The sequence below is a fragment of the Carcharhinus amblyrhynchos genome, chromosome 10, assembly GCF_965287045.1.
Source record: "Carcharhinus amblyrhynchos chromosome 10, sCarAmb.v2.hapA, whole genome shotgun sequence".
Taxonomy (NCBI): domain Eukaryota; kingdom Metazoa; phylum Chordata; class Chondrichthyes; order Carcharhiniformes; family Carcharhinidae; genus Carcharhinus; species Carcharhinus amblyrhynchos.
Genome location: NC_137333.1, coordinates 71,217,423 through 71,243,081, shown reverse-complemented (window position 1 = coordinate 71,243,081; position 25,659 = coordinate 71,217,423). Strand labels below are relative to the sequence as shown.

General features: G+C 42.0%; 1 protein-coding gene across 1 annotated transcript in view; it reads left to right on the top strand.

The window, feature by feature from the left end:
• The window catches only part of micu2 (mitochondrial calcium uptake 2), a 458,278-nt gene that overhangs the window by 234,830 nt on the left and 197,789 nt on the right, over positions 1–25,659 (top strand). Inside the window, exon 2 of the mRNA XM_080197332.1 lies at positions 9,390–9,546. Coding sequence (XP_080053458.1) covers positions 9,390–9,546 — 157 coding nt within the window. The remainder of the gene's footprint in view (positions 1–9,389; positions 9,547–25,659) is intronic.

Below are 25,659 nucleotides of genomic sequence, written 5' to 3'. Positions count from 1 at the left end.
AATAGTAGATGAGCAGATCTCCTCCATTGCAGGGGCAAGGATACTGTCAGAGAAGGGTTTCTCACATTACTGGGGCAAATAGTTTGTTAGGAAGCTCAGTCCAGTATTGGTACAAAAAGAAAAAAATCCAGTATCCAGAAATCAGATACGAAAGCAAAAAAAATTCAACAAAATGCAGCAAATTTCACCAACCTCTGATGAAATAGGTTATTTGGCATTGACTCTTTGAGAGTTGAAAGGGCTTTTCTAAATTGCCAGTGTTTCTCCCAGTGCTTGCTTTTGAAGGCAACGTACAAAAAGTTAATAATGTAGCACATAGTTTCATGGCAATGTTAAAGATTATTTCAGAATGTTTAAGACAGTAATTAATAGAAGAAAGAGACAGTGATGGAGTGATGTAGCGTTTCTTGAAGCAGGCATATTGAAAATATTCCATATATAGTCAGCTGGCGTGCTTTAATCCAGTGGTCATGTGGAGGACGATTATTATTATGCTTTTGGTGAATAAACTGTTACGGTCTGAGCATTTTTTTCTAAAAAATTGGCAGCGGTAATTAAATATTACAACCACGACTGTATATGCAGGAGATTCAGTTTTGTTGCCACTGAAGACCAATTTTCTTCATAAATGTAAATGAACTGAATTTTTTTTAAGTGCCAGGAATTTGTCCTTTTGCAAGAATTCCATTTTCATGTGAAATTAATGAAGGGTGGAGAGACATCTACAAGCTTATAGTATACAAATAACCGTCACTTTTTCTCCGTTCAGCTCCCATAGACTAGATTAAAAATGTTGGACTACCACAAAAATCTTTTTTACTTTTACAAAATTCAGTACAGCTGATTGAGAGTGCTAAATAAAGATACAAATAACAAGTAACTTTGGCAAACAATATCTAACTTGCCAGTACTTCAGTGACTTGGAGCTACATTGTCATTCCTTTATTGTCGCTGGATCAAAATCCTGAAACTTCCTCCCAAACAGCGGCATGGTGGCACAGTGGATTAGCACTACTGCCTCACAGTGCCAGGGACCAGGGTTCGATTCCCAGCTTGGGTCACTGTTTACATGGAGTTTGCACATTCTCCCCATGTCTGCATGTGTTTCCTCTGGGTGCTCCGGTTTCCTCCCACAGTCCAAAAGACTGTGCAGGTTAAGTTGATTGGCCATGTTAAATTGCCCCTTAGTGTCCCAGAATTCGTAGGTTAGAGAGATTAGCAAGGTATGTATATGGGGTTGCAGGGATGGACCTGAGTGGGATTGTTTTCAGTGCAGAGTCAATGGGCCGAATAGCAACCTTCCACACCTGTTGGCTTTCTGTGATTTCTATGAGCATTGTGGGTGCACCTACACCATGTGGACTGCAGCAGTTCAGACCGGCTCATCAACACCTTGTAGAGGGCAACAAGGGATGGACAATAAAAATGTTGGCATTGCCAGCAATGCCCACATCCTGGGAGTGAATTAAAAAGAAATATGGTTGCATGCATTTTAGAATACTTTATTTAGCTGTGATCTAAATCAATTTATCTTCCTCCGGACAGATGTCCAAAAAACACTTTAGGTGGGATTTTCCAGCCATGCTCACCCCAAGGCTGGAAAATCCAGCCTGAGGTCAACATACCTTTACATGGCCTGTGTCCTGCCCGCTACGATTCCCGTGGAGGACAGAACAGGAAAATTCTACCCTTTGTATTGCAGATACATTTTGGTATTAGGAAAGGGGAAGGAGACTGTTTAATTTCAAAAATTGCATTTCTAGTAAGAATGATGAACGGTTCCTCTGACTTCATGTACTATACCAAACATACAGTGGAGGGTATAATTGAACTGCCTGCACTGGTTTCTCAAAAATGTTGTTTTCGTGAAATTGTTCAAACATTCCCAAATACTACTTGTAGCCAAAGAAAATAAATAATCTCCTGTCAGATCTATGAACATCTGTTGCTTCGTTCCATTGGATGTTTGCAAATATAGGCTTCCCAGCTTCCATCCAGCTTTTTACACTGGCCAAAACTCTGCATTATGTTGCATTTACCATTGGTACTTGTACTTGGCTCGCAAGAGAGCATCATTCTGAGATATCTCCCTTGCTGCTTTTTAGTTTCCATGGAATTTAATGGGATTGTATTTTTTAAAATTGTGAACAATTTACATATTTATTAAAAATGGGGCAAACTTTTAGGAAGCCATTGTAGCCTTTTCGTCCTCGGGAACACCAACATCACTCCTTTAGTTCCAGGGCAGAACAATGGCAAGTGCTAATCCCAGGCTGGCTTTTGTTAGTAAACCCTTGTATATCTCCTCAACGATTTGAAAAATGGTCTAATGAGGTTGCTGCCCGCTCTTCTATTACTGTGAAAAATGCCATAGCCATTCTTTAGGCACACCTTTGCAGCCTCTGCATATCAAAGTGAGCATTGCAGTACAAAATAGTCTGAGCATACTTCCTGAGATCTGAAACAAAAACAGGAAATGCTGGGAACCTTCATCAGGTGAGGCAACATCTGCGGAAAGGATAGAGGGGAGTCAACGTTTCAGTTCTCAATCCAGGGTGTGACGTCTGTGGTATCTCCACCATTCCCCACCATTGGAATCCATGGTGACTCTCTGACAACCCCCTGAGCTTTGAATCACCCATTTATGGCAACAATTGGGTTCCCATGAAGGAGCTCTGTGGACTGGTGAATGAGAGAAGGTGAATAATAAGGAAGTTGTCAGTAGCTGACACAGCCCATTTCCAAATTCTTTCTCTTCCTTCACTTCATCGCCTCCCAGCTCCCCCCTCCTCCTTCCCAACCCATGCTTTTACTATCCTGTTTGCTTCCCAAATTGGCTGTACCACCCATCCTAAAGGTAAACCAAATAAAAATAGTTCAGAAGTCTAGACTGCCTGTGCTTTAGGATACATTTTCATGGGGCCAGTTGTGTTGTTTGTGATGCTCTGGCCTACAAACTATGATAATGATCGACAACAGACAGGTTTGACAAAATTGTGGGTGCCACAGGCTTCTGAACAGATTTGATGTGAATGAGGAAACCGAGCGAGACGTTCAGCAGGGTACCAAGATTCTGCATCTATGGTCGAGATACTTGGTCCCTTGCCACCATCTTTTTTGGCATAAGCTAGATAATCCAATGGAGGTCCCCAAATTGCTTTTATGCTGGTGTGATTTCCTGTTCCCATTGCCCCTCATCATCAATCATTTAACCCATAACTATCAATATAAGTATAATTAGGGGCTTCTCCACTGTATCGTACCCTCATGTTAGATTTCTGCCAGTGGGGCTTACAACAGCTTTTCACAAATAAACATTCTCCGCCAGGGGCGTACAGGTAAGTACAGCCCCAAGTGGGAAAAGGGTCATGTCTGGGCACTGTCTACACTACCCTCTGGCACTGCCAAGGAAGCCTGTGGCACCCACAATTTTGTCAAACCTGTCATTCGTCAATCATTATCATAGTTTGTAGGCCAGAGCATCACAAACAACACAACGGGCCCCATGAAAATGTATCCTAAAGCACAGGCAGTTTAGACTTCTGAACTATTTTTATTTGGTTTACCTTTAGAGTTCCATGGAGAGGTTTCTCTATGTGGATGAGGGGCAGAATTCACTGGAAGAGCTGGGAGAGGGGGGTGTTCTCTGTCCATGGAGGTGGGACTTCCTGTGTCCCTGGGGTGGATCCCTTTTTAAAATTTTTATTTGGGCATCCCGATCTTTTGAAAGCCAGGGTTGCTCCTAGCCACTTCCTTCAGAGCCCACCCTGCCAGTCTGACGTTGTGGGACCCGCCCCCAGGATTTGGTGGGGAAAGCTGGCAGTGGAGCCAGCGGACAGCTCACCACCTTTCCCATCTGAATAGACAATCTAAAAATGATAAAATTCCAGCCCCCGGGAACCATCTTGGACTAAAAGGTCAATGGAGTTCACTCTCGATGTGTTGGCAATTTTGGGAGCTGAAGAAAGTTAGTCAGCTTCACCAGTGCTGAGTTGGAGGAAGCTAATTTAGCTCAGATCTGGCTCCAAACACTCTGTACTTTGCAGAGATACAACTATTCTTAGTAATTATTGTGTCAGTGTATTGAAATGTTTGTTAAATCTCCACTGTATGAAACAAACCTTGTTCTTAATTAATCCCTAGAATTACATAACTTTTGATGATGCTGAATTATACAGTTGCACCGAATTGTGATACGTATATTCAATGTTTCAGGATTACACAATTTTGGAAATAAACTGCAAACTGATGTGGCGCACCTTTTCATTGAAATAGGTGATCCTAGCATTGACTGACCGTAAGGAAGCCAATTTTGCCCAAGTGTTTGTATGCTGAAGGATTATTGTTGAACACATCCCTGTCTTCGATCATTTGTTATCATGTACTTGTCAGGAGCTTCTTATTTTAATCAGTCCTGTGGGATAAAAACAGTTATGAAATCCCACAGCTCTGACTTTGTTGCTTTCATTTGCGATCGTATGTTGTGTAATGATCATATGTGTTCAAGTGAAATGGCCAGCAAATGTTGCTGCTATATTTCTGGTTTTATTTTCATTTGTTTTATGCCAACATTAGTAAAGATGCAAGGCAGCCACATCAGACTTTGTTTTAACAAGTGCAAGTAGTATGACACTCAAGCAAAGGAGCAGAATTACATGGTTGAAAATCAAGTAACAGAAATAAAACAGGAAACCTGCAGTGAGATATTGATGGTAAAGAGCACAGGAAACTATAATGCGAATTTATAAAAAGTAGAAGAAAAATGAAGGGCTATTGGAAAGGATTGATGAAAACTTTTAAACACATGAATTGGGAGTAAATGTATTATGCTGATGATGGGGCTTGTTGTTAGTAGGAAGCCAAATACACTGAAATCACACTCTTATTATCTGATTTGATTTAGCGTTTTGATTGCCTTTTCACTGAACTATGTGAAAAGATCTTGATCTTGCCTTTGTAACTGCAGATGCTGGGTACTTCTTTGCCAGGAATCATAGAGTCCCTACAGTGCAGAAGGAGGCCATTTGGCCCATCCAGCCTGCACCAAAAACAATCGCATCCGGACCCTTTCCCTGTAACCCCACAGATTTACCCTGCTAATCCCCCTGACACTAAGGGTCAATTTAGCATGGCCAATCAATCTAGCTTGTGCATCTTTGGTGTGTGGGAGGAAACCGGATCACCCGAAGGAAACCCACACAGACATGGGGAGAATGTACAAACTCCACACAATCATCTGAGGCCAGATTTGAGCCTGAATCTTTGGTGCTGTGAGGTAGCACTTTGCCATCGTGCTTAGGAGTGATGGATAGAAGCATTCGAGAGTCAGTAACCCCAGCTGCCCCGTGGATATATTTCAGCGGCGATACACTGGCAAAAGTCAATGTGCTAGTCTCCAATTAACTGTTTTGACTATAGTAGTGATCCAAATTTAGTCACAAAAATAAAAAAAATCCAGTTGTTACTAGCTGAACTCATTGTAACCTGGAAAGTTCTCTAGAGATGGTATAGGACTAATTTCAAAACATTTTAAAATATGGGCTCTCAAACTATTTGTTGGAACCAAGTACTACAAGGCAAAGTTCATTTTGAGGCAGTAGATCGCAAAATTTGCAAAAGCAAATTGTGAGTCACAATTTAAATATGCTCTATTTGATGTGCAATCTAATTTTTTTTATTTCTGACCACTTATTGTTTCCAGAATTATAAACTAAATTGGCACCTGTTTTGCAAATGTCTCCCGGCTAGGGCAATTTTCCAATCCTGTCAAATCATCTATTGAAAAAAATTCACAAGCTTCCAAAGGACTTTAGTTCGTTTATTTCCAATATATCTTTTCTCTTTCATTATAGCTTTCAAAATTGGTTCATAAAAACAGATCGTGAAGACTACACCTTTTCTCTTCCCACTTGTGAATGCCCTTGAGAATATCCCTTTCCGAATTAAAGGAACAGGTGTTGGTTCCAAACCTGAGCAATGACACTAACAACGCTCCGAGGGTCAAGAATAATAGCTTTGCTTCACATCACTGCAGCACAAAGACTGGGGTTAGGGATGAGCAATAAATGCTGGCCCTCGCAGTGAAGACTATATCCTGCAAATTAATCAAGAGCAAAGCTTTGTAAGCACAAACCCACATCCTACTTCATCGTGATACAGCAGTTTGATCCATTTCAGTTTAATATGATGAACAATACACACCAACTCAGACACAATATAAATGGACACAGTTAGAATTTTACAATTGTAAGAATGTCTAGCCTTGACTTCTATCCAACAACAAGGTGTCTCATTCAGACAGAGGAGGAACAGTCAGTTTGATTATATTACATCAAATTTGTATTTTCCTACATTGAAAATGTTGTTCAATGGATGAACTGGCTGTAGGTTAGATTTGTAAAATAAAATGATATGTGTTTGCTGGGTTCAGATGGCTATAATGAGCGGTAATTCTCTTCTACATTTAACCCAAGATACTTACAAAAATCTATCCTTGACCTTCCCCCAGCCCCTTTATTTCTCTTTACCATGAACATTACAAATAGAAGTGCAAGTAGACCATATGGCCCCTCGATTAGGCTTGCTCTACCATTTAGTTCAATCACAGCCAATCTTCTGCTCAACTTTGCTGCCTGCTCTCCACATCCCTTTATTCCCTGAGAGAACAAAAATCTATCTATTTTAACCTTGAATATACTCAACAATGGAACATTCACAATATTCAGTGGTAGAGAATTCCAAAGATTCACAGCCCTCTGATTGAAGTAATTATGCTTCATCTTCATCCTGAATGATTGATCTTGTATCCTGAGAGTAAGGTCCAGTTTTTCAGATTCCTGAGCCAGGGAAAACAGCCAGTGGCTATATCCTGACAAGCCCATTCACTATGTTTCAATGAAATCAATTCATTCCTCTGAATTTCAGAGTATATAGGCCTAATTTACACAGATTCACACCATAGAATAGTCCTTTTATCCCTGCCATGCCTCCAATGCAAGTCTATCCTTCCTTAAATATGGAGACTTAGGCTGTTTGGAGTATCCAGATGTGGGGCTGGATAGTTTATATGCTTTACATCAGCATGTTGGCATGTAAATAAGTGGGTGTGTACCCACCACTTTACCGCTCACTTCCAAGCTTATCCCCATAACATACTAGGTCAGTGGGTGCCAATATTGACAGCAGGTCCACCATATTTAAATAAATAATCAAGAGTCAACTGACCTTGTCAACCTTCCGCTCACATCACCCCTGTACTCTCTGACCTGCATTGATTCGTGGCCCTACAACACATCAATTTTAAAATTCACATCCTCCCAGTGTATAACTTCTACAGATTTTCCAAGCATCTTGTGTTGTTCCAGCCCTAACTATTGTGCATCCTCACCCCTACTGACCAAAACAAGTATCTCAAAGCACTGCAGAAGTATCATCAGTGGTGCCTTCACAAGATCCAACAAATCTTGTGTCAAGAAAGGCGGTCCAACAGCAATACCCTTTCCCGTGCACCTTGCCCAGCATTGAGGTGCTAAGGTTTGAATAAAACAATCTGTTCTAAAGTATATAAATAAGCAAATGCATCACATCTTAAAAATATTGCACATTAGAGAAGCTGCATTTTGCAACATCCCTGAACAAATGCAGCAAAATAGATTCACCAGGGTCTTAATCAGGGATGGAAGCTATAACTGAGGAGAGTACTGAGTTACTGGAACTACTTCCATTGGAGCCGAGAAGGCCAAGAGGAAATAGAGATTTTTAAAATTGTCAAGAATTTTGAAAGGTTGAATTGTGCAAAACTATTTCCTGAGATTGAAGAATCACTAGTGACGGGTCATCAATTTGTAATTGTCACTAGGGTAAAGAGAAATGTCTCTGTGCAAAGGGTTATTAGAGTATGGCATGTTTTGCTACAAATAATCATTGAGGCAGAAACCATTGCAGCTTTTAAAGTGAAATTGAATCAATATTTGAAGCAGCCGAACCATAAAGAGAGAGAGAGAGAAAGTGGAGTGGTGGGATTAGATGTCAGCAAAGAACTTTCATAAACATGAACAAACAAATAGCATCTTTCTATGCTGCGAATCTGCATGGTTCTAGGTCAGATTGCTGTAAAACCAAATCACTGAAGTGGTTGCCCCTACCAAAGTTAACAGAATGTTCCTGCTACCATGAAGAGCCATCTCTTCAGACTTTTAAGTGAATTCTAGGGTGGCAGATTTTTTTTAAAATCATTAATCGATCTTTTATAGCTTTGTTCGCAATTCAGAGGATTTATCGCTTTCTGACAATTTACGCCACGCAGACTTCAAGAAGACTAATTATTAGTTATAAAATAAGACAAATCAATCTGATGCAACTCTTGAATCTTTCCTACCCTTTCGATTACCTCCAAACTTCTCCCCATTTCTGCCAATCTTTCACTTTCATCACTGTCCATTAGCTGATCCTCACTGGTATCCATTTCACCATTCACTCAACAGATAATTCATAAAATTGTGGACAATTTGGGGATTAGAAGTAGTATTACACTTCATAGACACTAACAGCTACCCGTAGAACATTTCCAGTCAAATTAATAATCGATTTCATCATCCCACCTTCTCCCTCCCATACAATCCCCTTCTTCCTTTGTCATATCCTTCCATCCTTTCCATGCCATTCACTCCTTCCTATTCCATCCTTCCCAGTTCACCCCTTCCATGCCATTCTTTTTCTCCCATGCCATTACCATCCCGTTCCTTTCATCTCTCATTTCATTCCCTACCCCATCTCTTCTTCAAATGCTTTTCCCATCCCCCATCCCATTTCTTCCTGCCAACCCATCTATCTCCCCAATTCCATATAATTTCAGCCCCTTACCAATACCATAAACCCTCTCACCCTGCCCTCAGTCCCTCCAGCCAGCATAACTTTGTTGGGCACCCCTTACCTTTCACTGATTCTTATGCCGCCAGCTCTCTCCCCAGTGCCTTTCCCCATGCCACTGCCACCACTGACCTTCCCTCCAATGCTATTCCCTCAATCCCCACCTTTCCTTCATCTGTCCAACCAGTATAACATTGTCATTGGGTTTCTCTTACCTTCCTTTGTTCTCTGTTTTGACCAACCTCCTGCACCATCACCTCTGCCACCACTGACTATTAGCAACTGCCATGCGCCAAGCCCAGCATTCCTCCTCATGCCACACATGGCTCCACATATGTCAGATTGCACCCACCAAATCAATCCGCTGACCAGTCAGAAGAGTGAAGGCAGCCAAAAGCTGGGTGGTATTATTGTGGATTTAATTATGTATGTCCCTTTTATTACACCAATGGTTGATCAGCTTAGATTCTGGAATTTAGTTATTGCAATTAGTTGTAAAACATAACTTATTTTTGTTTAAGGTCCAAGAAACAGTCAAAGAAGATGCTAAAGAAGAATATGGCTGTCCTGCAACTTGCAAGCAGCGCTTTAAACTGTTTGCCTCAACTGAGTACGAGGGTGAATTATACATGACTCCGAGAGATTTCTTATTCTCAGTGATTCTGGAATGTACAGAGAGTAAGTTGAATATTTTGTTACAATTACTGAGGCAAGCTGCTTGCATATTCCTTAAAAGTACCCAAGTTTTACATTTTTTATGACGACATGATTTTTCCAAAATAGTTAACTGTGCGGGCCTCATAAAGTTTATAAATAAAAGCATAAGTAATGAAAACTGTATGTGTTCAGAATGTTGCATGCTTTTTTATTAGGCAGCATTTTAAAAAATGCATCTGGCATTTGCAGTTTGTATTGAAAGTAGATGAATAATTTTGCCTATCAGACTGACATTTTGTGAAATCCTAGATGGTAAAAACTGACATATTTATGCTTAGTCCAACACCAAAGCAATATTTTATGAAGAAATCTTTGGACATTGGTTGCTGTGTTTTAACTTTAACAGGCAGCATTTAGAGGTGGATGTCTACTCTGTATGTTTAAGCTTCACCTATATGTTATTTATTTATTAGTGTAACAAGTAGGCTTACGTTAACACTACAATGAAGTTACTATGAAAATCACCTAGTCACTACGGTCCAGTGCCAGTTCGGGCACACTGAGGGAGAATTTAACATGGACGATGCACCTAACCAGCATGTTTTTCAGACCATGGGGGGAAGCCTATGCAGACATGTGGAGAATGTATAGACTCCACACAGACAGTGGCCCAAGCCAGGATTTGAACAGTGTACCTGTCGCTGTGAGGTAGCAGTGCCAACCGCGGTGGAAGTCAAAACAGCCTCATGTAGACTTCATCCTTATGCTGGGCCCAATAACTCTTTAGAAAAGCCTGCCTTGCAGTTAGAAATTTTGAAACTTATTCTTGTAACTGAACATACAAATATTTTAATTCCTCTAACTGAATGTGATAGTATCATACTGCTTCCAAGCTGTTTGCAAAATTTATTATTTCAAGAATATCCAATCTATTCTTTCATTTAATATTTTCAGTGGTTCTGTTGAAATATTTTGGCTCTCAGATTGTCCAGATGTAATTTAAATAAATTATTTCAGTGAGAGCCTGAAGTTCCATCGGTTGGCCGTCAAGTAAAGAGCTGAAGACTTGGTATTTATTTAAAAGACCAAATTACCTGAGACCTCTGGAGAGTGGGTCTGAAGCAAGTGAAAGAGAATAAAGATGTTAATGTAATGAATTCCACCCACTTTCCATATTGTTTGAAGTTTTAAAAGATCCTGCTCTCTGTAGGGAGAATGAGTTTTTGAGTTGTGGGTAGGCAATATGTATGTGTATGCATGTGAATGAGTGGTAGAGGGAGGGAGCGAGTAAATAAGGAAATGTGGCCCCCTGAATGAAAGGTTGGACAGGCCTGTGCAAGGTCATCTTCCACATAACATCTATTAAAGACCCGGTCAAAAGATATGGAAAGAAGTACAAGGATTTTGGTCGTTGTTGTTTTCAAACATCATCCATATTTGATGATGTAACAAGAGATAAGCTATATTTTAAGCATCGTAAATGGAAGTGTAAAATTACAAAGCTGTATTGATAGATTAAGTGAATGAGCAAAACTGGCAAATGTATTTACATGTTAAAAAATGTGAGATCACATTTGGACCAAAATGATAGAACAGTATACTTTGTAAATTGTGAAAATCCAGAAACAAGACAGATTTACATAGACTTGGGAGTAGAGTTACTTAGATCATTCAGATGTCGTAAGTTGGTGCAGAAAAGGGTCAATGGAATGCTAACTTCGACACAAAAGCAAAATACTGTGGATGCTGAAAATTTGAAAATAGCAGACAGTGCTGCAAGAACTCATCAACTCCAGCAGTATCTGTAGAGAGTGAACCAGAGTGAATGCTTCCAGTTCCTCCTGCAGAGCTGTTGAAGCGAATTTTACCATCCCGCCTGCCATGGTATTCAGTGGGAGGGGGCAGCGCTGCAGCCCATGGAGAGGTCTGATGACCTTGAGCAGGATTTTCCGGTTTCAGGGTGAGCGAGGTTGGAAAATCCCACCCGCTGAGTTTTTCCAGCATTTTCTGATGACATTTTCATCATCTATAAGGGGGTAGAAGTTATGAACAAAGAACAAAGAAAATTACAGCACAGGAATAGGCCCTTCAGCCCTCTAAGCCTGCACTGACCATGCTGCCAGACTTTAACTAAAACCCCCTACCCTTCCGGGGACCATATCCCTCTATTCTCATCCTATTCATGTACTTTTCAAGACACCCCTTAAAAGTCACTACCGTATCCACTTCCAATACCTTCCCCGGCAACGAGTTTCAGGCACCCACTACTCTGTGTAAAAAATCTGCCTCATATAGCCCCTTTAAACCTTGCCCCTCTCAGCTTAAACCTATGCCTCCTAATAGTTGACTCTTCCACCCTGGGAAAAAGCTTCTATCCACTCTGTCCATGCTATCATAATCTTGTAGATTTTGGTCAGGTCTCCCCTCAACCTCCGTCATTCCAGTAAGAACAAAGCAAGTTTCTCCAACCTCTCCTCATAGCTAATGCCCTCCATACCAGGCAACATCCTGATAAATCTTTTCTGTACTCACTCCAAAGCCTCCACATCCTTCTGGTTGTGAGGCGACCAGAATTGGACACTGTATTCTAAATGCGGCCTAACTAAGGTTCCATAAAGCTACAACGTGACTTGCCAATTTTTAAACTCAATACCCTGGCCGATGAAGGCAAGCATGCCTTTTTGACTACCTTCTCCACCTGCATTGCCACTTTCAGTGACCTGTGTACCTGTACACCCAGATCCCTTTGCCTATCAATATTCTTAAGGGTTCTGCCATTTATTGTATATTTCCTATCTGTATTAGATCTTCCAAAATGCATTACCTCACATTTGTCGGGATTAAATCCATCTGCCCAAATCTCCAACTGATCTATATCCTACTATATCCTCTGATGGTCCTCATTGCTATCCACAAATCCACCAACCTTCGTGTCATCCACAAACTTACTAATCAATTCAGTTACATTTTCCTCCAAATTGTTTATATTTATTACAAACAGCAAAGGTCCCAGCACTGATCCCTGAGGAACACCACTTGTCACAGCCCTCCATTCAGAAACGCACTCTTCCACTGGTACCCTCTGTCTTCTTTGACCAAGCCAGTTTTGTATCCACCCTGCCAGCTCACCTCTGATCCCATGCACTTCACCTTCTGCACCAGTCTGCCATGAGGGACCTTGTCAAAGGCCTCACTGAAGTCTATGTAGACAACATTCACTGCCCTACCCTCATCTTCATCACTTCCTCAAAAAACTCTGAAGAGTTCATGATACACGACCTCCCCTTCATAAAACCCTGTTGCCTCTCACTAATGTGTCCACTTATTTCCAAGTGGGAATAAACCCTGTCTCGAAGAATCCTCTCCAATAATTTCCCTGCCACTGATGTAAGACTTACTGGCTTGTAATTACCTGGATTATTCTTGCTATCCTTCTTAAACAAAGGTACAACATTGGCTATTCTCCAATCCTCTGGGACCTTTCCTGTAGCCAGTGAGGATACACAGATTTCTCTCAAGGCCCCAGCAGTTTCCTCCCTTGCCTCTCTCAGTATTCTGGAGTATACCCCATCAGGCCCTGAGGATTTGTCTACCTTAATGTTTCTCAAGAACCCCAATGTCATCTCCTTTTTGATCTCAACGTGACTCAACTTTCTACATATTCTTTTCCAGACTCATCATCCACCCAGTCCTTCTCTTTGGTGAATACTGACGCAAAGTATTCATTTAATACCTCACCCATTTCCTCTGGCTCCCCACATAGATTCCCTCCCCTGTACTTGAGTGGGCCAACCCTCTCCTTGGCTACCCTCTTGCTCTTTTTTATGTATAAAAAGCCTTGGGATTTTCTTTAATCCTGCTGGCCAATGCTTTTTCATGACCCCTTTTAGCCCTTCTTACTCCTTGCTTAAGTTTCTTTCTACTTTCCTTGTGTTCTACACTTGCTTTGTGTGTTCCCAGCTTCCTAGCTTTGACAACTGTTTTCTTTTTCTCTTTGACGAGACTCACAATATCTCTCGTTATCCAAGGTTCCCAAAACTTGCCATACTTATCCTTCATCCTTATAGGAATGTGCTGGTCCTGAATCCCTATCAACTTACACCTGGAAGCCTCCCACATGCCAGATGTTGATTTGCCCTCAAACATCTGTCCCCAATCTACATTCTTCAGTTCCTGCCTAATATTGTTGTAATTAGCCTTCTCCCAATTTAGCACCTTCACTTGAGGACTACATTTATTTTTATTCATCAATCCCTTAGAGCTTGCTGAATTGTGGTCACTGTTCCCAAACTGCTGCCCTACTGAAACATCGACCACCTGGCTGGGCTCATTCCCCAATACCAGGTCCAGTATGGCCCCTTCCCTAGTTGGACTATCTACATACTGTTTCAGGAAGCCCTCCTGGATGCTACTTACGAACTCTGCCCCATCCCTAGCACCAGGTGAGTCCCAGTCAATATAGGGGAAATTAAAATCTCTCACCATAACAACCCTATTGCTTTTATATCTTGCCAAAATCTGCCTATATATCTATTCCTCGATCTCCCGCTGGCAGTTGGGTGGCCTGTAGTAAATCCCCAACTTTGTGATTACACCTTTCTTATTCCTGAGCTCTGCCCATATTGCCTTGCTGTATGAGCCCTCCAAAGTGTCCTCCTGGAGTACAGCTGTGATATTCTCCTTAACCAGTAGTGCAATTCTCCCACCCTTTTTACAACCTCCTCTATCCCACCTGAAACATCTGTATCCTGGAATGTTAAGTTGCTTTCCCTTGACCAAGTCTCTGTAATGGCAACAACATCATAGTTTCTGGTACTAACCCAAGCTCTAAGTTCATCTGCCTTACCTGTTACACTTCTCACATTGAAACAAATGCACTTCAGTCCACCAAACTCTCTCTGGTTAGCTGTTTCTCTGAGTCTTACTGGCCCTACTCTCTGGTTCCCCTTCAGCTAATTCACCTTTGCTTTGGCTCCCACCCCCTTGCCAAACTAGATTAAATCCTCCCCTGTGACACTAGCTGTTTGCTTCGGCTATACAAAGCCCTGGCTAGACCACACCTGGAGTAGGGTAAGCAGTTTTGAGCAACACACCTTACAATAAATATATTGACCTCGGAGTAGTGTAAACTTATTAGAATAATACCTGGGCTCTAAGAGTTAAGCTACAAGAAGAAATTAAATAAACCAGAATTGTATTCGCTGGAATTTAGAAGTTTATGGAGTGATTTGATCCCAGGTATTAAGAGAGACAGAGAGGGAACATTGGGAGAAACATTTTCTGCTCTTTGGGAAGCTGAGGATCACGGGGCCCTAATCAAAAATTGGAGCCAGACTTTCCAGGAGTGGAAAAGGTGAATGAAGTTTGGAACTTTCTGATGCAAACAGTAGTTGACGTTAGACCAGTTGTTGATTTAAAACTGGGATTGTTAGATTTTTGTTAAGGAATTCAAGGGATCTCAGGCCAAGGTGGGTACATTCACAGATCAAGCTGGTCTCATTGAATAGTGGAGGAACAGACTTGCAGGATTTAAATAGCCCACTTTTATTCCTATGTTCCTATATGGTTAGTATAAAAATGCACAGAAGAGGAGAGTCATGCTGCAGCTATTAATTACTTTATGGAGAAAGTTCAAATCATCATCATAAGTAATTTCTCATGCATTCTCCACATAACTTTGCCATGACTTTGGTTTTATGGAGAAGGTTTTCCTAATCATGCTTTTAAAATATTGGTGATGTAATTGTACTGCGATTGTATAAATATCTGAGTCTATTGCTCAATGAATTTGTTTATAGCTGACTTAAGGTGTTAAATAGCCTACCGCTGTTTCTAAGACCACAAGTTTGGATATGAAATTTAGTTGCATTGTACCATAATGAAGGCCTACCTGAGGTTCCTGTGTGACATTAGTGAAGTATCACGCAGAGGTACCCCCAGTGGCATTGTAAGTGTGGTGTCATTATGTCGTTGATGCACTTGGGCTGATGTTTGCTGATATCAAAATTGGTCTACGTGTGACGGCAAGGTCTCATTTATTCAGCACTGAAACAACAAGCATACGAAAGCAAGCTGAAGCCCCTTTCTAGGGTTGTTTAAAGGGTCACTCAACAAGTTGCTGCGATGGTGTTTTTGACCTTCCCTGAGACAAAATGTGTGGAAGCAGCATAATAAGTTACTGAAGCAATTTGGAGGTTTTTGCTAAGCATTGAAAGATAAAAAGTAATATTGCTTTGCATTGGTTTGAGAGTGGGAGGTACGGGGCGGGGGGGGGGGGGGGGGCGGGGGGGGGGGGGGGTGCAGGGGGGGGGTTGGCGGCGTGGCGTGGGCAGATATTGCAATGCCACTTGCTCTTCCACATGAGTAGGACATAGAGTGGAGAGAGCAGAGAGAGAAAGCCCAGCGATGAAGGAAGAGAAGAAGGACTTTCCTCCTCACAAGGCACTACCCCGATAGTGTCTTCTGGGAGCACTTCCCCAAATTAGAAACGCAACAGTGGCTTAGGAGGCTACAATTTCCAAAGAAGGTGAACACACAATTGTTCCACACTGTTCGTACTAACATGGAGTCTCAAACCAGGTGCTCATGAAGGTCACCATCACCCTTACATTTTAAACCACAGTGATGAATGGTCCAGATGTGAAAGAGCAACATATAGTCTAGAAAGCCAATTAATGAAGGACATAACTGGAGCCAACCTAGAAGAAAAAAGCAGTTCAGACCAGGATTCTTATTTCCCCGTTTTACTGTTCTTAAAACATTTTTTTACTCCACCCTAAAACTTACAATGTCAATGCTTAATGTAGGTAGGGCAAGCCTTTAATTCACCTCCTTACTTGCTCCAAAAATCAATTCAAATTGAATCAAATACATGGTCACGAGAGAGGCATACAACGTCCAAGCTGACAAGAAAAAGCATTGCAGCTGATCTTGGGTTTGATCTGACGCTTGGTCTTAGTCAAAAGGCCAAGGAGCAACCTGGGTGTGACCCCCAGTTTAAAAAACACTGATCTATTGGAAGACAGACTGCTGCATTAGTGTGGGAGCCTGTATGCCCAGTTAAGCACTGAAATCTGCACCCATGATTGCAACAGTCTGAGCTTGCATGGCAGTAGTAAGGAATGGCATGACCATGATCTGAACTACCACTGCTGCACCGAGAGGCCTCTGCCAATGCTACAATGGAATTTCCATCATTGGTCAGTCTGACTGCCAGGGATGTGCCACCATTTCCACCACGGAAAGGACTGAGCAATGCCCTCTGTCATGTTAGGATCAGGCTCCTCTATAGTCCAGGCCAATGACTGGAGACTATCTGGCAGATCTATCGCCACACAAAGCATTTCAATGTTCAATGTTACTGTTACTTTCCTGCAATTCCATCCTGACCAGGTTGTCATTTGAGTCTCCTGGGGCAGAGATTGTCTGTGACCTCTTCCTCCAGGGAGCTTGCACACAAACTGCCCTATCCCTCTACCCTGGTTGCAGCCCATTTGTGCCCAGTGACTCACTGTGCACAGATCCCGACTCTATATTAACCTCCAAGGTGCATGCAGCTGCTGACTGAGTGTGTCAATTGATGGTGTTCTTCTTCAGAGGTTTGCTGTTACTCCTGTTAATCTGATGACACAACCTCAGAGTAATGGGATAACCCTTTAGAACCAAGATGAGAAATTTCTTCATTGCCACAGAAAGCTGTGGAGGTCAGGTCATTGAGTGTGTTTAAGACGGAGATGGATAGGTTCTTGATTGGTAACAGGATCAAAGGTTACAGAGAAAAGGCAGGAGAATGGGGTTGAGAAACTTATCAGCCATAATCGAATGGCAGAACAGACTCGATGGACTGAATGGCCTAATTCTGCTCCTATATCTTACAGTCTACAACCTACCACCGCTGTCAAGAAGTATCATTATGCGTTCAAATAATCATCCTGTGAATGCCTTCCACCAATATATACTGAGCCTTAATTTATATAATGAGCAAACGAGAGAGTAGGCTGGGGGATGCGTAAGTAGGGAGGAAAGCTGAAGATCCAGAGACACTGTGAAGCTTCCATTTCATAGCACCTTCAAGAGTGACTGAAAAAGGTATATAATGCAGCAACTTGCCATTAGCCTGACATTGGCATCTGTGTTGCACACTGCAGTTGCCTGCCAAAATCCCCATTTTCCGATTCTCCTTAAAGCTAGTTTCTTAGGCTATTTTAAAAAAATGTAACTTCACATAGTTAATTTACTGTACAAATCTATATACAATATATCGTTATATATTATATATATAACTATAATATATAACTATAATATATAACTATAATATATAACTATATATAACTATAATATATGGTTACATATATATAAAACTTTATATATAAAACTTATAAGTATATATATGTATATATACTTATAATGATATAAGTAAAATATCATTTACTTATGATAATTAAAAATGCCTGCTAATTTATCACATTTAGAAGTAAAAGGGCAACAAAACATTTATATTTTCCTTAAGCATATACACCTTAACTGGTTGGGTTGTCTGAATTCACTTGGTGAGGGGTCCAGCCTGTTTCACATATGGCATCACCATGACTCAAACTGCATGTCCAAGCACTCTTGGTAACCATTGAAAGTGGGTAGGATAGGACCTGTAGGTAGCCTACGAGGTTCTTTGCCCAGCCTAAGTGGTCCATGGCCAGTTTGAGAAACACTAGTTTTCTGAGGGAGGGTGCCGATTAGAAAAGATATTTGGCAATTTTAGCAGCTTTTAGAACCTCAGTTGACAGTTCACAAACTTATGTCACTTACAACCTTCCCAGGCAGAGAGGGAACCAATCCCTACCACATTCAAATTTCAGAAATAAACCTTTTTTCTTAATGTATTACTCCATTTTTAAAGTTACAAAGTCACTGCCCAGAATGGACCGGATGAATCCAAATCCATTCCTTGCTTTAAAAAGCAAATTTAAAATCCAATTGAATCCAATTCATGGTCCCCATAAGGGAGACAATCAAGATCCAAGCTGACAAGATAAGAGATTATACCCCATCTTGGGCTTGATCTGATCGACGCTTGATCTTAGCCAATGGCATCTTTGTCCTATGACACTGGAGCCTGCTGTTCCACCATTATAGTGAATCAATGCTATAGCCTTTTAAGGTCATAATATCTTTTCTAATGTCTGATGCCCAAAACTGCATGCAGTTCTCCAAATGGGCTACGTTCAAGGCAATTGAAGCTCCAAAAGTCTTGAGATAAAGGTCAACATTTTGGCAACCTTTTTGATTGTATTTTGTTTCTGTGCATAAGCTTTCAGTGATTTGTTACATGGGCATTCAAACCCCTTAATAGAAGTCCTTTGTGATCAGAAATTAGTCCATCTGAAACTAGTTCCTATAGATTTCTGCCCACCTTGGAATGGACACTGATGAATGCCCAGAGCTAAGACAAACATTTGGGTCATAGTGAAGATATTTTTCATTTAATGCACACTAAATTTGATTTGGGGACATTAAGCCTTGACCCTTACTATCAGAAATGGTAAGAGGTCTCACATGACCAGGTTAAAGTCCAACAGGTTTATTTGGTAGCGTTTGGAGCGCTGCTCTTTCATTGGGGTAGTGAAGAGTTGGGTTCACAAACGGGACATACAGATACAGACTCAGTTTACATGATAATGGTTGCAATGTGAGTCTTAACAAGTAATCATGTCTTTACAGGTACAGATAATGCGAGTGGAGAGAGGGTTAAGCACAGGTTAAAGAGGTGTAAATTTTCTCAAGCCAGAACAGTTAGCAGTGTCCATTCATCTGTTGTCATAAGGTCTGCAAGGTCTCGCCAATGTACCATGCCTCAGGACACCCTTTCCTGCAGCATATCAGGTATACCAGTGTATCAGGTGGGCACTGCTCGATAATCATCAGGCAGGAGTGTTCCCTTCCTGTTGGGGTACACTTCAGCATTCAGCCTCCAATCTTCGGGTAAGCGTTCTCCAAGGCGGCCTTCGCGACACATGACAGAATCGCCGAGCAAAAACTCTTAACCAAGTTCTGCACACGAGGACGGCCTTAACCAGGATCTTGGGTTAATATCACAATATTTGTAATGCCCATGACATGCCTGGGCTTGCAAAATCTCACTAACTGTGCTGGCTTGAGACAATTTACAGCTCTTTAACCTGTGCTTAACCCTCTTTCCACTCACATTATCTCTACCTGTAAAAACCTGATTACCTGTTGAGACTCGCATTCCAACCATTATCTTGTAAATTGAGACTGTGCCTATATGCACCCTGTTTGTGAATCCAACTCTTCACTCACATGATGAAGGAGCAGCACTCCAAAAGCTTAAACTACCAAATAAACCTATTGGACTTTAACCTGGTGTTGTGAGACTTCTTAACTGTGCTTACTCTAGTCCAATGCTGGCATCTCCACATCATATCAGAAACGGAAAACTACTTCCCAACACTAACATCTTTCACCTCCATACTGGGGCCATACTGGACCTTCTATTGGCAAATGAACCTGGCCTGGTGACCTTTCAGTGAAAGAATATTTTGGAAACAGTGATCACAACTCCTTAAGTTTTAAGATGGCTATGAATAAGGATAAGTCAGGACCTTACAGGAAGGTACTAAATTGGGGGAGGGCAAATTGTGACAATAATTATACAGGGAGTGCTAAATTGGAGCAGCTGATAAGAGGCAAGTCCACATTTGATATGTCGGAGTTGTTTAAAGACCTACTGATCAGAGTTCAGGACGAGCATGTACCAGTAAGGAGGAAGGACAAGGATGGTAAGGTAAGGGATCCTTGGATAATGAGGGAGGTTGTAGATTTAGTCAAAATGGAAAAAAAAGCATATGTAAGGTTTAGGAAGCTATAATCAGACAGGGCCCATGAGGATTATAAAGAAAGCAGGAAAGAAGTCAAGCAGGGAATTCAGAGAGCTTGGAGGGGCCATGAAATGACCTTGGCAAGTAGGGTTAAAGCGAATTCCAAGGCATTTATACATACTTTAAAAACAAGAGGATAACTTAGGGAGCGGATAGAACCACTCAAGGATAAAGGAGGCAACTTGTGCTTCGAGGCAGAGGACATGGATGAGATCTTAAATGAGTATTTTATGTCTGTATTCACTAAGGAGAAGGACATAGAGGACACTAAGATTAGTGCATTTTGAGAACAATTGTGAACTAAGATTTCCGGCAGGGGGGAATGTCAAGCAGTAATCTTGTGTACTAGCTCTATCTTCAGAGAGATTGAATTTCATATGGTATACACTAATATATTGTTAAAGTAGAGACCATTATTAGTATGACCTACATACAAGATAGCTGTAGGGTAGTATGGATCATCTCAGTACGACACTCAAACTGCTCACAAAATAACTGATGTCACTGAAATAATGAAGATACCAATGGCAGAACTGAATTTGTGGAAGATGCTAACGTTCTTTCAGTTCCTTTGAACTGTAAGTATGAACTTTTTATGTTTCAGTTAATTTGCACAAGGGATTTTCTGTTTGAGACCAACAAGCTATCATTTTATCACAGCACTATAAATACAGTACACTTCACTATTTCTTTTAGATTTGCGGATAAAAGGTTGTTCTAGTTTCAAGGGTTCAGTTTGCTACATATTACCATATCGGAATACCAAGACATAATGTACACAGAATACACTGTACAGAAGTTAAAATTTACAATGTTATTAATGACGAGAGAAGATATCACAAATGATGAACAATTTTTTTTAATTCTCAAAATTGGGGATTATCGATATGTTCAGAACTATTACGTTATTTGTTAATGTATACTGTTAACATTGAAATGATACTGTGTAAGAGGGCAAATTAAGATTTGAGGCTATTTGTAGGTAACGGAAATTGGGGGACAGTTGAAGTGAGGTAGAACTGTAGAATTTGTGCCAATATGATGACTTTTCATGATGCAGAGCGATGCCTACAGCGCGGGTTCAATTCCTGTACTGACTAAGGTTATTCATGAGGTTATTCACCTTGCCCCTCACCTGAGGTGTGGTGATCCATCAGGCAGCTCTTTCCCTCAAAGGGGAGAGCAGCCTATGGTCATCTGGGAATATGGCAAGTTAACAGTTACCTTGAATTACTTTTCACAATATCACTTTAGATTTGGGTTATCAAGATAAATCTCCAGGTACATCTCATGTCATGCCAACATAATGACATGGTATTATGTTTCTGGGTTGGGAGAGGGCTCTGATATGGAGGCTGACTGTTGGACTTTCCAATGCGAGTCACACTTTACATGAGAGACATGAAAGAGGAAAAAGAACTCAGTGAATTCGCCTCACCACCCTCCGAACCTCAGTACTCACACTCATACTCATCGCAGAATACTGCACTCCTGTTTGATCAAGATCATCACAAACGCACAAAGTTGACATCCAGCTACCCATGCACATCATCACTGGAACACTAGGCTCAACATCACTCCTTTGCCTCCCTGTCCTGGAAATAAATCACTCCTCCACATATCCGCTGATTTGCAACAACCCACAAAATGAAGAAAAGGTTTGCAATGCCCTCACCTGTCACTTCATGCTAATCTATTCAGCCCACCCAAGGTATGACTCCCATCAAGAAGACTGATCTGGAACGACCTTCCCACACAGGACATAAATTTCACCTGGACAAATGAATGGGAATCATCGGACATGACAAACAAGTCCTTATTCTCAAACCCAATCCAACAGCTGCCCAGTTTCAACCTTCCAAATAAAGAGTGGTCCACCCTCAACAGATTTAAGACTGGCCACGACCTCTGCTTGGCCAACCTACACAAATGTGGCATCAGTGCCAGACCCCTATGTGTCTGTGAGAGAGAGGAAACTATGCAGCACATCATAGAAGAGTGTCCATTCCACAACTCAAGGAGGCCTATCCGCACCCAGCACAGCAGGACCAGAAGAAGCAGGTTGGCTTAGGGACTTTGTATACACTAAATTAATAAAAATGTCCCTCACCTCTGCTTGAAGACATCTGATCTCTTTTGGACCCATACACAAACTTTCAGACAATACAATTTGAAACCTGAAGAAGCTTGAAAAACTGAATGGTCTGAACAAGAAGTTACAAATAAGCATCTTGTGAAAGTCCCAATGCAGAAGGTCCTACAAAACTAATGGGCATTCCCAAACCAGGTGTGCATGAAGCATGGCAAATGTAGATACCTGTTGCATAAATGGAATAGTAAAAACTCTTCTGCGTGCGACTGTGGGTTACCCAGAACACACAACAACTTAATGCCCAACTCACAAAAATGAAGGAGGTATAACAGTGATGCATCCCACCACTCCCGACGGAATATCTTAGCTTGACCACTGCAATGTAAAATTATAATTGTTGCTCTTCATCCAGCCATGTGGAAAAAGAAGTACGGCATAAACAATCAGATGTTATTGGTAGAAATCCAAAGCATTGTCCAATTACACTTGACAAGTTCTTTTCATCAGGAACTCTATCTTAAAAGGCCGTGCATCCATCACAAATCTTTCAAGAAATTCCATACGTTCAGAGGCAGAAGGAGGCCATTCGGCCCATCGCATCTGCATTGACCTCAGTCCCACCCGGGCCCTATCCCCACAACCCCATGCAATTCCCTTAGCTAGTCCCCCCTGACACTAAGAGGCAATTTAGCATAGCCAATTCACCTAACCTGCACGACTTTGGATGTTAGCTGTGGCAATGAATTTTGTTCATTGCTACAGCTAAATTGGTAACCAAGATTCAGAGCATTTGCATTTCTGACTGTAACAAAGTAAGTGACGACAGATCTCACCTTTTACACACAAACTCGTCCTAGTAAGCCTTTAGGAGACTTTAGCCATATCAACCAATTTGCAGTGTACTTAATAAGAACATAAGAACATAAGAAATAGGAGCAGGAGTAGGCCATCTAGCCCTTCGAGCCTGCCCCGCCATTCAATAAGATCATGGCTGATCTGTTGTGGCTCAGTTCCACTTTCCCGCCCTCTCCCCATAACCCTTAATCCCCTCTCTTATCAAGAACCCATCAACCCGCTTCTTAAAAATATTTAGCGAGGCAGCCTCCACCACTTCAACGGGCAGAGAATTCCAGAGATTCACCACCCTTTGAGTGAAGAAGTTCCTCCTCAACTCCGTTCTAAACCGCCTCCCCTTTATCTTGAGGCTGTGCCCCCTAGTCCTACTGTCTTTTTTGAGCGGGAAGAGTCTCTCCACCTCTATCCTATCCATCCCATTCATCATCTTATACGTCTCAATGAGATCTCCCCTCATTCTTCTAAACTCTAACGAGTACAAGCCTAGTTTATTCAGCCTCTCCTCATAGCTCAATCCCCTCAACTCCGGTATCAGCCTAGTAAACCTCCTCTGAACTCCCTCCAGGGCCAAAATATCCTTGCGCAGGTGCGGCGCCCAAAACTGCACACAGTACTCCAGCTGCGGCCTCACCAATGCCCTATACAGCTGCAGCAAGACCTCCCTACTTTTATATTCAATCCCCCTCGCTATGAAGGCCAGCATCCCATTCGCCTTCCTGACCACCTGCTGCACCTGCAAGCTGGGTTTTTGCGACTCATGCACAAGGACCCCGAGGTCCCTCTGCACCGTCACCTGCTGCAGTTTTTCGCCACGTAAGTAATAGTCCTTCCTACCATTCTTCCTACCAAAGTGGACCACCTCACACTTGCCAACATTAAATTCCATTTGCCATTTCCTGGCCCATTCGCCCAGCCTATCTAGATCCTTCTGCAGACTCTCCACACCCTCCGCACAATTTGCCTTTCCCCCAATCTTGGTGTCATCAGCAAATTTCGACACCCTGCACTCGGTTCCCTCCTCCAGATCATCTATATAAATGGTAAATAGCTGAGGCCCCAGCACCGACCCCTGGGGCACCCCACTAGTCACCAACCGCCAATCCGAATAGCACCCATTGACCCCCACTCTCTGCCTCCTATTTGACAACCAATCCTCTATCCACGCTAACACCCTACCCCCAACTCCATGTCCCCTGACCTTCTGTAATAACCTCTTGTGAGGTACCTTGTCAAACGCCTTCTGAAAATCCAGAAAGACCACATCCACCGGCTCTCCTCTATCCACTGCCCTAGACACATCCTCATAGAACTCCAGTAAATTTGTCAGACACGACTTCCCTTTAATGAAACCGTGTTGCGTCCGCCCTATCAAGCAATTCCCTTCAAGATGCCTCGCAATTTCCTCCTTAATGACGGATTCTAACATTTTACCTACCACAGACGTTAAACTAACCGGCCTATAATTCCCCGCCTTTTGCCTGGCACCCTTCTTAAACAACGGCGTAACATTAGCCGTTTTCCAATCTTCCGGCACTTCCCCGGAATCCAGCGACGTCTGGAAAATAACCACCAAGGCATCCACTATCACCTCCGCCATTTCTTTCAGAACCCTCGGATGCATTCCATCCGGTCCTGGGGACTTGTCCACAATCAGCCCCTCCAGTCTGTCGAGCACCACCTCTCTAGTAACAATAATGTCATTAAGACCCTCCATTCCTACCACCTTTCCATCGCTAACACCCGGCAAATTATTCACGTCCTCCTCCGTGAAGACAGAAACAAAAAAGTTATTCAAGACCTTAGCCATATCCCCATCCCCTACCACTAGCTCCCCTTTCTCATCCTCTAAAGGACCAACGTTCACCCTAGCCAGCCTCTTCCTTTTTATATATTTATAAAAACTCTTGCTATCCTTTTTTATATTAAGTGCTAGCCCAGCCTCATAGCTTCTCCTACCCTTCTTTATCAACTTCTTTGTCAATCTTTGTTGACATTTAAACCTTTCCCAATCCTCTTCTCGCCCACTACTCTTAGCTACTCTAAATTCCTCCGCTTTTAATTTAACACTTTCCTTCACCTCCTTCGTTATCCACGGCTTATTACCTCTCTTCCTACTGTCCTTTTTAACCATCGGAATAAATTTCTGCTGAGCAGCAAGAAAGATCTCCTTAAAGATCCTCCACTGCTCCTCAGCAGACCTACCTTCCAACGCACTCCCCCAGTCCACATTCGCCAATTCTTCTCTCATCCTACCATACTCCCCTCTATTCAAACAAAGGACGCGTGTCCGGG